The sequence below is a fragment of the Cannabis sativa genome, chromosome 4 (assembly GCF_029168945.1).
Source record: "Cannabis sativa cultivar Pink pepper isolate KNU-18-1 chromosome 4, ASM2916894v1, whole genome shotgun sequence".
Classification (NCBI taxonomy): domain Eukaryota; kingdom Viridiplantae; phylum Streptophyta; class Magnoliopsida; order Rosales; family Cannabaceae; genus Cannabis; species Cannabis sativa.
This window is the reverse complement of record NC_083604.1, coordinates 63,050,932-63,065,078: the sequence shown is the minus strand read 5'-3', so window position 1 is coordinate 63,065,078 and position 14,147 is coordinate 63,050,932. Positions and strand designations below refer to the sequence as shown.

The following is a 14,147-nucleotide window of genomic DNA, read 5'->3' as shown; positions in this document are numbered from 1 at the left end:
AGAACCTCTTTACCAGCCCTAGAAAAACATTTAACCGACCACCCTCTCAGCACAGAATTAACCTTATCCTTTAAAAAAGCAAAAGAATGATACTTAGACCTAGATAAGCACTGCGGAAGTCCTAAATATTTACATATGAAGGGTCGATCCTCAAGATTAAACGCATTAAAGAAAGTAGCACGAATATCAGACAGAGTATTAGGAGAAAACAAAATAGAAGATTTAGCAAAATTAATAACTTGTCCCGAAGCTTTAGAATAAACATCAAAAACCTCTTGAAGGGCTGAACAGGAAGCTCTATTAGCAGTACAAAAAATGAGACTATCATCAGCAAAAAATAGATGGGAAAGAGATGGGGCAGTTCGAGAAATAGCAACTCCCTTAAGCATACCAATATCTTGCTTGGCTCTTAACAGAGCAGAAAGGCCCTCGGCACAGAGAATGAAAAGATAAGGGGACAGAGGGTCCCCCTGCCTAATACCCCTAGAGGGCTGAATGGAACCACAAACAGAGCCATTAATCAAAAAAGAAAGTGAGGTAGTAGTAATACATTTCATAATAAGAGAAACAAATCGGGGAGGAAAATTGAAATGAAACATTACACTCTCTAAATAATGCCAATCAACACGGTCAAAAGCCTTGGACATGTCCAATTTAAGAGCAGCCCACCCAATCTTCCCAGTTTTCCTAGAATTGATAGCATGTATAAGTTCCTGGGCAATAAGAATATTATCAAAAATGACCCGACCAGAGACAAAAGCACTTTGATAGGGGGAAATAATTTTGTCCAAAACAACCTTTAACCGATTAGCCAAAACCTTAGAAATAACCTTATAAAAGGTCGAACAAAGACTTATAGGTCTGAAATCCTTAAGAGTATGGGCATTCTGTTTTTTAGGAATGAGAGAGATAAGAGTAGTGTTTATAACTGAGAAATTAATCCCCTCATTAAGACAAGAAAGAACAGCCCTAGCAAAATCTATTCCAAGAGTGGACCAATTCTTTTGATAAAAATAAGCATTTAGCCCATCCAAACCAGGGGCCTTATCCCCAGAAAGGTTAAACAAAGCTCTCTTTACTTCTTTAGTAGAAAAAGGTGCATCCAGTAAAGCATAATCAAGGTCATCCAAAGGAGGGCCCAAACAGTCCAAAATGAGATGCACAGCATCAGCATCACTACCAGGAGAGCTAAACAAATCAGTGAAATAAGAAACAACCAGGTTACTCATATCACTATGACTAGAAACAATTCTTTGATTATCATCTTTGAGGAACTTAATGGTATTATTCTTTTTTCGTTTAGAAGCAAAACGATGAAAAAACTTAGTATTTTTATCTCCCGCTTTCAACCAATGAGTTCTAGATCTCTGCTTCCAATAAATCTCTTCCTTATAAAGGAGAGCATCAAGCTGAGATTGAAGACATTGAAGTCGAAACCGGTTATCCTGATCAGCAAAAGGAAGATCTTGAATATGAGCAATTTCATGCTGGAGATCAGAAATACGAGACTTGAGAGAAAGATTCAAGTTTTTATTCCAGCTCTGAAGAGCAGAAATACACAAATCCTGTTTAGACAAAAAATTTTGAAAAGGATTTCTAGAACTCTGGCAAGAAAGGCCACAATCCCAGGTATCCTTTACTAAAGAGAAAAAATCTGGATTCTCCAGCCAAACATTCTCAAAAAGAAACCGTCTATTACGCTTAGAAGAAGAATTACAGCTATCATCCTTAAGAATAAGCTTCAAAGCCCGATGATCAGAACCAAAAAAAGGAAGATGATGCAAAACAGCATCAGGAAAAACTTCACTCCAAGAATCAGAAATAATAGCCCAATCAAGACGCTCCTTAACAGAACTATTTTTCCAAGTAAATTTATTTCCCTCACAAGGCAACGGAGAAAGGTGAAACTTAGTAAGAAAATTTGAGAAAGCATCCATATCCTTATTATCATAATAAGTACTACCCTCTTTATCATTATAGGATAAAAAACTATTCAAGTCACCCATTATAAGCCAAGGAAGAGTAGGTGCATTATAAAACAGTTTATCAATTAACTCCCAAGTAAAATGCCTTTGAGAAGAAACAGGAGAGCCATAAAAGCAACTAAAATGAAAACCTTCATTATCATTAAAACTAATAGTACAGTCAATATGATTACAAGAGAAATTTATAATATTAACAAAAAGATTGTCCTTCCACAAAAGTAAAAGGCCCCCTCCAAAATACTTTCTAGGGACATCAAAACCATGGTCAAAACCAAGACCATTCCTAATCCTATCAACAGAACCAGCCGACAACCTAGTTTCAATCAAAAAAAGAAGATCAGGACAATGATTTTTCACAAGTAGGGAGAGCCTTCGAAATGCACGTGTACTCCCCAAACCACGTGCATTCCAACTAATAAACCTCATTTTTCTGGGCGGGTGTGCATAGCACCACCCGCCTGTTCCATATCAGTTGAAGCAGATGAAGAACCATCCTCCCTATCTCCAGCACGAGCTCTCTTCAATTGAGACCTAACAGAGCTGCCAACAACCACTTGCTGTGGAAGGAAAGAGGGCCTTTTGACACCCGAAGCTGAAGCCAGCCCTTTCCCACGAACCAAAGGGTCCGGCTGTCCACCAGCAGCAGTATCACCAACAGCAGCAGCAGGTCCACTCGAAGCAGGCATCATCTCAGTAGAAACCATAGTGCTCGAAGCACCAGAGACCACCTCCATAGGACCAACAGTAGTAGCAACCACCAAAGAATCAGTGGAGTAAGAGGTGAAAGCAGAGGGACGCAACACAAGGCCAGCAGACAAAGCATTATCAAAGTTAGGATTAAGAGGGGTAGGAATCATAACCGAAGAGCTAGTATAAGGACTAAGAAAATGAGATCCAGAGCCGCCATTACCAGTGAGAAAAGAAGGAAAGCTAATGATATTATCCAGAAAGTTTCGGGTGGGATGATGGAGGTTGACAGCAGCATGATCAACAAGGGTAATTGCAGGAGGATGAGGGTATTGGAAAGGCATAGACTTATCAACAATTTTTTCTTTCCCTCTTAAAAGGATAGTATAGGGACAAGGGGGGTCAGTTTGGGTCTCATCACATTTTTGAAGATAAAAATGACAATACCTTTTGGTATGATCAAGTTTTCCACAAAAGAAGCAAAAATCAGGGAGCCTCTCATATTTGAAATCTATCCACTTAACAAATTCCCTACCCATACGAATGAACCTAATATTCATTCCCCTTCTAAGAGAAAGATTCACATCCAACAGGACTCTAATCCTCAGGTAAGGCCCTGTGCCCTCCTTAACAGTGTCCTTATCGACCTCAATGAGATCACCAACTTCAGAAGCTATAAAACGAGCTAGATCATGAGATTTGCACATGAATGGGATGCCATATATTTGAACCCAGAAAGGGACATAATGGAGATTATCAGGGGTGATAGGGAAAGAACTTTCAGGAGCAGCAAATATTGTGACACTTTGAGCAAAGTGCCACGGTTGCCCCTCCAAAATTCTCCCCTTATCACCCTCGCACCCAAATGAGACAAGGAACAAGCCATCAGCATGTTCAGTGACAGAGACAGGGAATCTACACTGTGATGACCAAATACCAGACAAAGTTTTCATCAAAGAGGGCCTATTATAAGGTCGAATAGTGTGTAGTTTTAAAAGGAGACTAATGGTAGTGGGAGTAGATGAAGAGGAACTAGCATCATAGGTGAAAATGGTGTTTTCATCAGGAGGAAAAACTAAAGCACTTGAAACACTATTAAGAAACTCATCCATGGTAGTAGACAAAACAAGCCAGACAAATACAGAGAAAAATAACTCAACCCAGAAATAAAGCAAAGAAAGAGGAAGATGGAAAAGACCATACCTCAATTTAACTATATAAAGGAAAAACCAAAGCCCCCGTAGATGCTTTCTCGAATAAACTCTGGTCACATCCCTAGCCCCCATTCGAAGAGGCGCAATGATGAATTTGGAGTAGATTTCGTCAGCCAAAGAAGCCTCCGCCCTCATTTTCCAATCTCCAAGAGTGAAATGATGAGAATAGATATGAACAGACAGTATTAAATGCAAAAGATTTGCAAATAAAACCTCAGGGGAGAAGAAACGCAAGGAAAGAGAAGGAAATTGAAGAGAGATAGTAATTTGGCAATAAATGAGATGGGATTGTTTGAAATGATAATAGGGCTCAGAGCAATTAATGCCCTTAATAATGAAGCTAGAGTAATTAAAACAACAAAATGGGTGAGGAAAAGAGAAAGAACCACCACTGCACTGTTCAGGGTGGACGAGAACCACCACATTCGGGACCAAGAGTACACACTGAAGACGGTTTCTCATGCCTACTAGAAAGCTCCAGAAAAAGAAAAGCTCCTTTTGTTCAAGAACACCTTTTGTATATGATTTGATTTTTAATATATTATTATTAGTTGATTATAACTTTACTCTACATTTTTTGTTATTTTGAAAAATCTTGAATATTGGTTAGAGAATTGTATTTTGATAACCAGTGAAAGAATTATTTATGTCGAGATATTAGTGTTTTTTTTTCTTTTTTACTTATTTTCTTAAATAATATTTTAGTTACCTTTTAAAATAAAAATGAGATGGACTAATAAGAGCATAACATGTGGCATAGGAATTAGTCCAGTTAACATTTAACAAATTAGTAGTAACTGAAGTAGAAAAAATGTAACGTTTAGTATTTAATCCGTAGAAAAAAAAAATGTATTATTTAAGTGTATGAAATTAAAAATTTATGCCGCAAATATCCTTAAATTTTATTTATATATTATATTTAGGTGTCGTTTGGTAACACTTTTTTTTTTAATTTTTTAATCACAAAATGAATGTAAAATTTTTGTTTTAAAAATTTTGTTTTTGAAAAATAAGAATACGTTCTGTAACCACTTTTGTTTTTCAATTTTAAAAACAGAAAACAAAAGTGTGTTCTGTAAAGTTCATTTTTATTTTATTTATTTATTTATTTTATTTAAGTTGGGTCTAGGTCCGGGGTCGAATTCGGATCTGGGTTAGAGGTCGGGTTCAGTACAAGGGTCGTGGGAGAGGATTTGAGACTTTGGGTTTTGTCGGAGCCCAAAATATTGATTAAGAAAAAAAAAATTAAAAAAAATATTGAAAGTGATTTTTTTTTGTTTTTATAATTTTGATTCTCAATTAAAAAATTGAAAACCAAAAACAGTTTTATAGAACATGATTTTGAAAAAATAAATTCACGTTTCTAATTTTAAAAACAAAAAACTGATTAAAAAAATGTTAGCAAAGGCCACCTTATTTATTTATTTTGATGAAGAATCTCAAGCATTAATTAATGAATCATCAAAACAAGCCTAAAGACCATTGTAGAACAAGTAACAACCTCTATTAAAAATAACTCGTTAGTTTTACCCGCTTACATTTTTTAGACTTTTTCTTTTTTTTTTTTTCCTTTTATTTAAAGAAAAATAAATTGACGTTTTTAATTTTAAAAACAAAAAACTGATTAAAAAAGTGTTAGCAAACGTCACTTTATTTATTTATTTTGATGAACAATCTCAAGCATTAATTAATGAATCATCAAAACAAGCCTAAAGACCATTGTAGAGCACGTAACAGCCTCTATTAAAAATAACTCGTTAGTTTTACCAGCTTACATTTTTTAGACTTTTTCTTTTTCTTTTTCTTTTATTTAAAGAAAAAAGAGTTTATCAGTTGTGCATAAGAGATCTAAGATTTATTTGCTAGTTTCAATATTATTGGATTTCGTAGCTTTCATTTATATTCTGTAACGAAAATAGAATATGGAAGCCCAGCTGGAAAAGTACCTCAAAAGTTCAAACGAAAAAAAGATTGAAATTAAACACATTTTAAACCTTGCAATCTTGATTGAATGGCTGACCATTTTCTGTATTATCAACAGCAATCAATCCACAGAAAACTATAAATTAATAATGTCATAAAAGTAGCTTTTGTTATTTGGTTTGGTTTTCCTTTTTACGAAAATAACATAGACGTATATGTTCAAGCTACTTGACGAAATCACACCCTTACCATTATTGTTTTCTTTGTCTTTGATGGGGAATCTGCATTAATCAGGCCACCCACGTATGAAATATGTTCCGATTCTTGCGTAAAAAATAATATTTACTAGTACTTAATCAATTTCTGAGGTTAATTTTCCACCAGTATTACTATCATATACGAAATATCTTCACCCTCCTCCTAGTATATAAACAAATCACACTTTCGATTCTCAACACCACATTCCCAACTCCAAAACTCAACAAAAAAAAAAAAAGAAAAAAAAGAAAGAAAGAAAGAGAAAATGGGAAGCCCTTCTCAATTTGTGTCAGCTTTAGTATTATTGATTGTCACAATCGTCATTTCGCTCCACACTGGGCCAGCCAGGGCTTTGACATTGAGTACAAAATCGAGATGGATTGTGAACGAAAGCGGGCACAGAGTGAAGCTAGCTTGCGTGAATTGGGCTTCTCATCTTGATGCGGTGGTGCCCGAAGGCCTTAGCAAGCAGCCCGTCGAAGCAATCGCAACCCAAATCTCATCATTGGGTTATAACTGCGTTCATCTCAATTGGCCTACCTACTTGGTCACCAATGACGCTCTTGCCTCCCTAACCGTCCGAGACTCCTTCAAAAGTCTTGGCCTCACCCAAGCCATTGCTGGGGTAGAGACCAATAACCCCTCCATAATCGATTCTTCACTGTTTGAAGCTTTCAAGGTGATAATATACTACGGTCACATATTAAATTTTTATATTGCACCAGCTGCTTGCTTAATTGACAAGTGTTTTTCAGGCTGTGGTATCTGCTCTTGGAGACAAGAATGTTATGGTGATTTTGGATAATCACGTAAGCAAACCCAGTTGGTGTTGTAGTGATTCAGATGGGAATGGATTTTTTGGGGACATATACTTCGACCCTAACGTCTGGATTAAGGGCCTTACTCGTATGGCCATATTGTTCAAAGGTGTCAGCAATGTCGTCGGGATAAGCTTAAGGAACGAGCTCCGTGGCCCCAAGCAGAACGTAGATGATTGGTTCAAGTACGTACATGATCACTTGCATTAATTTATTTCCATCAACAAAACTCATTACTTATATTTTGCTTCGTAATATATATATATGTGTGTGTAGGTACATGCAAAAAGGAGCTGAAGCAGTTCACTCGGCAAATCCAGATCTTCTGGTGATTCTCTCCGGTTTGGGTTATGATCATGATTTTTCGTTCCTGCAAAATCGCCAGGTTAAGCTCACGTTTTCTGGAAAACTTGTATTTGAAGTTCATTGGTACGCATTCTTCGATGGGAAGGCATGGGAAAGTGGTAATGTGAACCAAGTGTGTAAAACTGTTGTCCAAAACATGAAGGGAATATCATTGTTCTTGTTGGATCAAGGGTTTCCTATATTCGTGAGTGAGTTTGGTGTAGACCAAAGGGGTATCAATGAGAATGACAATAGGTACCTGAATTGCTTCTTAGCCACAGCAGCTCAACTCGACTTCGACTGGGGTCAATGGACAGTCGTTGGGAGTTACTATTACAGAGAAGGTGTTGTTGGGATGAGCGAGTATTATGGAGTCTTGAATGATGATTGGAGCGGTGCTCGAAATTCAAGTCTCGTACAGAAGATCTCTTCTATACAATATCCTTTTCAAGGTAATTATGTACCACGACTCTTGACCCCTAGCAATGTTTAATTAATTGAATCAATTAATGATGAAATTTGCATTGCATGCAGGTCCAGGTTTATCAGAAGTTAGAAAACATAAAGTTATATTCCATCCAGCAACAGGGCTATGTGTTGTGAAGAAATCTTTGCTTGAACCACTAACACTAGGCCCTTGCTCTGCCTCTGATTATTGGTACCATTCACATGAGAAGAAATTGACAATAAAAGGGGCATTTTGCTTACAAGCAGTTGAATTAGGCAAACGGACACAACTTAGTATACAGTGCACTGATTCTGATTCAAGATGGGAACCCACCTCGGATTCTAGGTTGCAACTCTCTACTAAGACGAGCAGCGGTGATAGTGTTTGCCTAGAGGTCGATTCTTCCAAAAATATCATCACAAACACTTGTAAATGCTTGAGGGGTAAACATTCGTGTGACCCTTCAACCCAATGGTTCATACTTGTTGACAGCACCAGGAAACCAAGGTTAATATAGTCTTTTCCTAAGATGAGAGGCCACGTTACTTGATCATTTCAGTTTTCGATTGTGGGATTCTTACAAAATATCTCAAATACTAAGTGAGATTTGCAAAGAAATTAAATAAGAGTTACATTATATTATATCTGATTAAAAGATGTTTCATGTGAAAGTGTTCTTTTTTAATTTTTTTTAAAGAACAAGATATCGAAGTGTTACTTTATTTATTTATTATTATTTTTTTTTTGTAAGAATGCCGAAGTGTTATTAAATTACTCTTGTTATTATATAATAGATCTAAGTGTTAATGTCAAAAGCTGAAGAACAAAGTAAAAGAATGCACTGTGTTTTCATTATTATTTAAGAAAGGAAATACACAAGTAAATATACACTTTGAGTGACCTTAAAAACTCATCAAGAACTAACACTAACAGAAAATTAGTTGACACTAACAGAAAAAGCTAACAATTTGTAACTGTTAACTAACTAAACCTATAATAAACTAGGTACCATTAACAATCCCCTTCAAACTTATGGTGGTAGAAAAGACCACACCGCGAGTTTGTCTCTTAAACTAGGGAACCTAGAACTAGAAATAGGTTTAGTAAGGAGATCTGCAAGTTGGCCTTCAGCAGGAACATGATGGACTCATATTTCCTTGTTCATGACCTTGCCCCGAACGTAATGAATATCTATTTCAATATGTTTAGTGCGAGTATGTAGGATAGGATTAGCAGTGCGATGAAATGCACTCAAATTATCACACCACACCAGGGGAGTAGCAGAGAGCGTTTGATGTAGTTCAGAAAGCAATGAGTTGATCCAGCTGATTTCAGTTACAGCAGCAACTGTGACAGTCAGTAGTCCCGTGATCCGTAAGGGGAAACACCGGGTAAGCTGTACAATCCCACACCGTCTGGGAAAAGTCAAGTGGGATGATTCTGAAGCTGTGTAGGTATGGGACTACACAGTTGAAGAGAGCTTAAATGGATTGATTGGTACTACCTATATCAACAAGGTGCATCTTGTTTTTCGGTAGCCCATCACGAAAGAACTCCACAGTTAAGCGTGCTTGACCTGGAGCAATTTTAAGATGGGTGACCTCCTGAGAAGTTTTCCCAAGAAGCGTGTGAGTGAGGACAAAGCACACTGGAAACACTCGTGTTGGTCTGTAGGGTCAGACATCAGTCCATGAAGCGGCCAGAGTGACGTACTCGTGTATAAGAGCCATTATTCCGTGGGTGTAAGGGCCCAATGGAGGCTTGAAGCGGGGACGTTACAAAATGGTATCAGAGCCTTGACCCAGCCGGAAGTGTGGTCGACGAGGACGTCGGACCCCATAAAGGGGGTGATTGTGACAGTCAGTTGTCTCGTGATCCGTAAGGGGAAACACCGAGTAAGCTGTACAATCCCACACTGTCTGGGGAAAGTCAAGTGGGATGATTCTGAAGCTGTGTAGGTATGGGACTACACAGTTGAAGAGAGCTTAAATGGATTGATTGGTACTACCTATATCAACAAGGTGCATCTTGTTTTTCGGTAGCCCATCACGAAAGAACTCCACAGTTAAGCGTGCTTGACCTGGAGCAATTTTAGGATGGGTGACCTCCTGGTAAGTTTTCCCAGGAAGCGTGTGAGTGAGGACAAAGCACGCTGGAAACACTCGTGTTGGTCTGTAGGGTCAGACATCAGTCCATGAAGTGACGTACTCGTGTATAAGAGCCATTATTCCGTGGGTGTAAGGGCCCAATGGAGGCTTGAAGCGGGGACGTTACAACAACAATGTTGCGATATTCAGCTTCAGTGGAGGACCTATATATGGTAGGTTGCTTCTTAGATTGCCAACCAACATTTTGGATCTACGATCATCTGGATCTGCAGCCCAGTCAGCATCACAAAAGGCTTCGAGTTACAGTGATGAAGGACATTTTAGATGCAGTCCATAATCAAGAGTACCTACTAAGTACCTTAGAATTCTTTTGACTGCTACAAGATGGGATTGCAATGGTTGATGCATAAATTGACATACTTTATTAACACTGAAAGTTGTGTCAAGTTGGTTATGGTTTCATATCATAATGCACCAACTATTGATCTATATATTGTAGCATCTTCGACTGGATCACTCCCATAGTTAGACAACCTTAACCCACTGTTCATTGGTGAACTTTGAGTTTTTACTTCTTGCATCTCAGCTTTGCATAGTATATCTTGAATATACTTTTGTTGAGAAAGAACTCATTAAGGCTCGAATTTGTACATTTTAAGTCTTCATTTATGCATATTAAATTAATATAAATTAAATATTTCATATTATTAATGGTAAATTTATTTTAGTTGAAAATATTTAGTTTATTTTAATTTTGTGTTATTTTTTGAATTTGAGCTAATGAACTATTCTCATGTTTGGATCTTTAAAATCCAACTCAATAGTTGGTATTTTTGAAGAAAAGAAGCAATGACCCAAGCCTAATGTTCTATCAATCTTTACCATCAATTATATAAGAAAAACTTACAAAAATACTGAAATTTGAGTTAACTTTTACAAAAATACTGTTACACGGAAATTTTTTCAAAAATACTATGTTTTTATAAAATACCAGTAAAACACAAACCAAAACAACTCAAAACACCAGTAGAAGACCAGTGAAAACTTAACACAGTATACTGCAGTATGAAACTTATAAAAAAACACAGTAAAAAAGTAAAAAATACCGCCTGATAGTATTTTTGTAAAAAAATGGTAAAAGTTAGAATACCATGTAAATTTCCCTTATATAATTCCAAGCTCCCACTGTCAGCTGCATATTTTCTTTTGATTTGAAAATGGGCCAAATCAACAAAACGCCCAAGCTATTATTCAAATGTAACTTCCTACAATATTGAAGCAAAAATTGGGCACGTTTTCTTCAGCGGCTCCCTTCAGCTCCAACAATAGCTGGGTCAGCTTCTCCAGCCAACTACCGCATTGTGGCCCATGTACCTGAATGTTGGGTTTTGTGCCCTAAATAAAACCCATTAAAATCTGATTAGTTATCAATCTAAGAAATTTGAAGTGATTTATGTTTGCATGAATTTTTCATGCTTATGGTTTAATATATTTTATAATATATGCACAAAATCATTTAAGTCCATACTTATTCACAATTACAGTATTGTCAACACAGTGGAATGTGATTGTGATTATATGATTCAAAAGACTAAGTCCCTGTTTCATCAGTGTTTTGGATTTACACTGATGTGATAATCAGCGATGATGTATACTTACACTTGGAGTAAGTGTTATGTTCTTTCCAGGACATTAGTAAAGTATACTAGTTTCGAATGTATGGAGTATACATTGGACTGGACCGATATTGAACTTGGTCAAGATACTATAAACTTACTGTTGTATCTTTCCAAGTCAATATCACTAGTTGATCTTAGATTAAAAGAATCTAAATCCTGATTTTCTTAGGCTCAACTCAGGAGTGCTATTCATGTTCTTTGATTTATAGGTAAGCTTACTTTTGGGTCAGGGTGATACGTATATTTTAGGTACATGATAGTATGATTGAGTGGGAGCGCTGAACATAAATATGGAATCTATAGCTTCTACTGGTGTATAAAAGTCAAGTGATGATTCCCTTCGAGCTTAGTTAAATAGAAGTAAATGGATGAGCTCTTGTTTTAGTGACTATTTCTTAGATCACTAAAACATCTTTTACAGGTAGCTAAGTGTTTTAAGGGGCCAAATACATTGAGGGGTGAAAACGGTAAATTTATCCCATCTCGATGTAAATCATCTATATAGAGGATCTTTGATCACATTAAGATTATAACAATGGTTAAATGAGATAGCATATCTATATCGTGGAACATATAGAATGTTCTATATAAGTCTGAGAGTGCAATTCTAAGTTCTAAGAGTGGATTCAACAAGGAATTAATAAGTTAGGAATTTACTTAGTAAATTCGGTTCGGCTTATTGGAAGCTCTGCAATATAGATCCATGGTCCCCATTCTAGTTGAGACCATATTGCTTGTAAGACTCAATAATTGATTTATGATTAATCAATTATAATTCTAAAGCTAGACTATGTCTAATTTATGAATTTTCACTAAGCAGGGGTGAAATTGTAAAGAAAAGAGATTCTAGGTTTATTTATTAATTAAGAGACTCTATATGTCTAATTAATAATTATAGTAAATGACAATATTATTTAATAATCTATTTTAGTTATTAAATAATTTTTTTTGGCATTTAAATGGTTAGAATTGGAAAATTGGCGTTTTTGAGAAAATAGAAATAAAAATTCTGAAAACTGCAAAATCCAAGTGAGGCCCGCTAACACCTATGGCCGGCCACTTGATTGGCTTTTTCCAATTAATATTTTCATTATTTTAATGCCAAATAATTACTAACCTAAACCTAGTAGTTGCCTATAAATAGAAAGTGATGGCTCAGTCAAACATAACAGTTTCTTAAGATTGCCTTTCAGAAAAACTGAGCCTTCCACTTTCTCTCTATAGCCGACCTTCTCTCTCTCTCTCTTTTCTTCTTCATAATTTTGAAACCTCCTAGTGATAGAGTAGTGCCCACACACAGCAAGTCGTACCTCAATCATAGATTGGAAGACTGTGAAGGATCACATTCAAAGAGAAGGACATTCGGGCTCAGATCTTGATAATACTCTGCGACAGAAAGGATATAAGGGTTAGAGATCTGACTGGAAGGAGACATATTATTCCGCTGCAACCAATGTATGGTTTTCTTAACTTTATATGTGTTTATTATCGTTTTAGAAGTTCATATTTAGGGTGTTAATCAACATACTTGTGAGTAGATCTAAGATCCTGGTAAAATAAATTCCAACAACTGGCCTCGGACCCATGGTAATTGATTTGCTTGCAAGAAATTTGGACTTAAAACGATTTTTATGTGATTTGGATGGTTTCATTTTGATCTATGTGTTATATGATGATTGATTGATGTTTGGGAATTTTCGTGAAAAATAATTGAAATTCTATTTCTGGAATTATTTTTATTGGATAGTTTGGGAAAAATTAAGTAATTTAATTTTTTACAGAACTCAATTTCGATATTATTTGAATTAGTTATGAATTTTTGAAAATCGGAAAATATCGGGATGGTGTCACCCACCCTACGCTCGCGGATGAGGGTGAAAACCCTCGGCTGCACGCGCTCAGACACGAGCTCGACCGAGCTTCCTCGGTCAGACAAGATCTTGTCTGAAACTCGTCCCTTGCGCGCGCGGACAGGCTGCATGCAGCCTCCTGCGCCGAGGGACCTCAGTCAAGCCTCCCTGCATACGCGCGCTGCAATGCATACTGTCCGTACCACTTGCAAATTTTTTCATTTTCTTCGATTTTTCATACTATTTCATGGAATTAACTTCCGATTTTTTGTGTAGTTTTGTATTTTGATTTTTACTTTTCAATTTTCAAATCTAATTATCAGAAATAAATTAATTTGAATTTTTTAAAATTAATTTTAGATATTAGTGTAATTTGAATTTGAAAATAGGTAAAAATCTATCTTTTTGCTTAATTTTTATCTTATTTTTAAATTTGATAATTTTATCTTATTTTTTAAATTTAAGGTCAGATATTAAATTTTTAAATTAATTTTTTTAAAAAAATAATTTGACCTTATTTAAATTTAAAATAAGATTACTATAATCATGATATTTTGAATAGAAATAAGATATTTTGCTAACTTTTAAATTTTGTTTTTTTTTTATTTAAATTAAATTATAAAATCAGACAAGGATATTTATTTATCATTTTTTACTTTATTGAATATTTAATTTATAAAATAACATGAAATTTTTAAAAGTGGTTAGCAAATTTTTTGAAATGATATTTAGGTTAGTTGAAACCTAATTTTTCAAAATTGTAGGTTTAATTTTAAATATTATTTTATTTTAATTTAAAATCCAAAAATATTATTTTTTATTATTATTTATT

At 35.6% G+C, this 14,147-nt stretch overlaps 1 protein-coding gene across 1 annotated transcript; it reads left to right on the top strand.

Moving 5' to 3' along the window:
• Nucleotides 1-6,266: 6,266 nt before the first annotated feature.
• LOC115714556 (glycosyl hydrolase 5 family protein) lies at nt 6,267-8,320 on the top strand. Its single transcript, XM_030643291.2, has 4 exons — nt 6,267-6,746; nt 6,823-7,070; nt 7,162-7,682; nt 7,765-8,320. Exons 1-4 carry the CDS (start codon nt 6,333-6,335, stop codon nt 8,193-8,195), a joined length of 1,614 nt encoding a protein of 537 aa, XP_030499151.2. The 5' UTR covers nt 6,267-6,332; the 3' UTR covers nt 8,196-8,320.
• Nucleotides 8,321-14,147: the final 5,827 nt, after the last annotated feature.

Coding starts and splice junctions, on each gene's coding strand:
- LOC115714556 (XM_030643291.2), top strand. CDS start 6,333: ATGGGAAGCCCTTCTCAATTTGTGTCAGCTTTAGTATTATTGATTGTC. Junction 7,071..7,161: donor AACGTAGATGATTGGTTCAA/GTACGTACATGA, acceptor ATGTGTGTGTAG/GTACATGCAAAAAGGAGCTG. Junction 7,683..7,764: donor TATACAATATCCTTTTCAAG/GTAATTATGTAC, acceptor CATTGCATGCAG/GTCCAGGTTTATCAGAAGTT.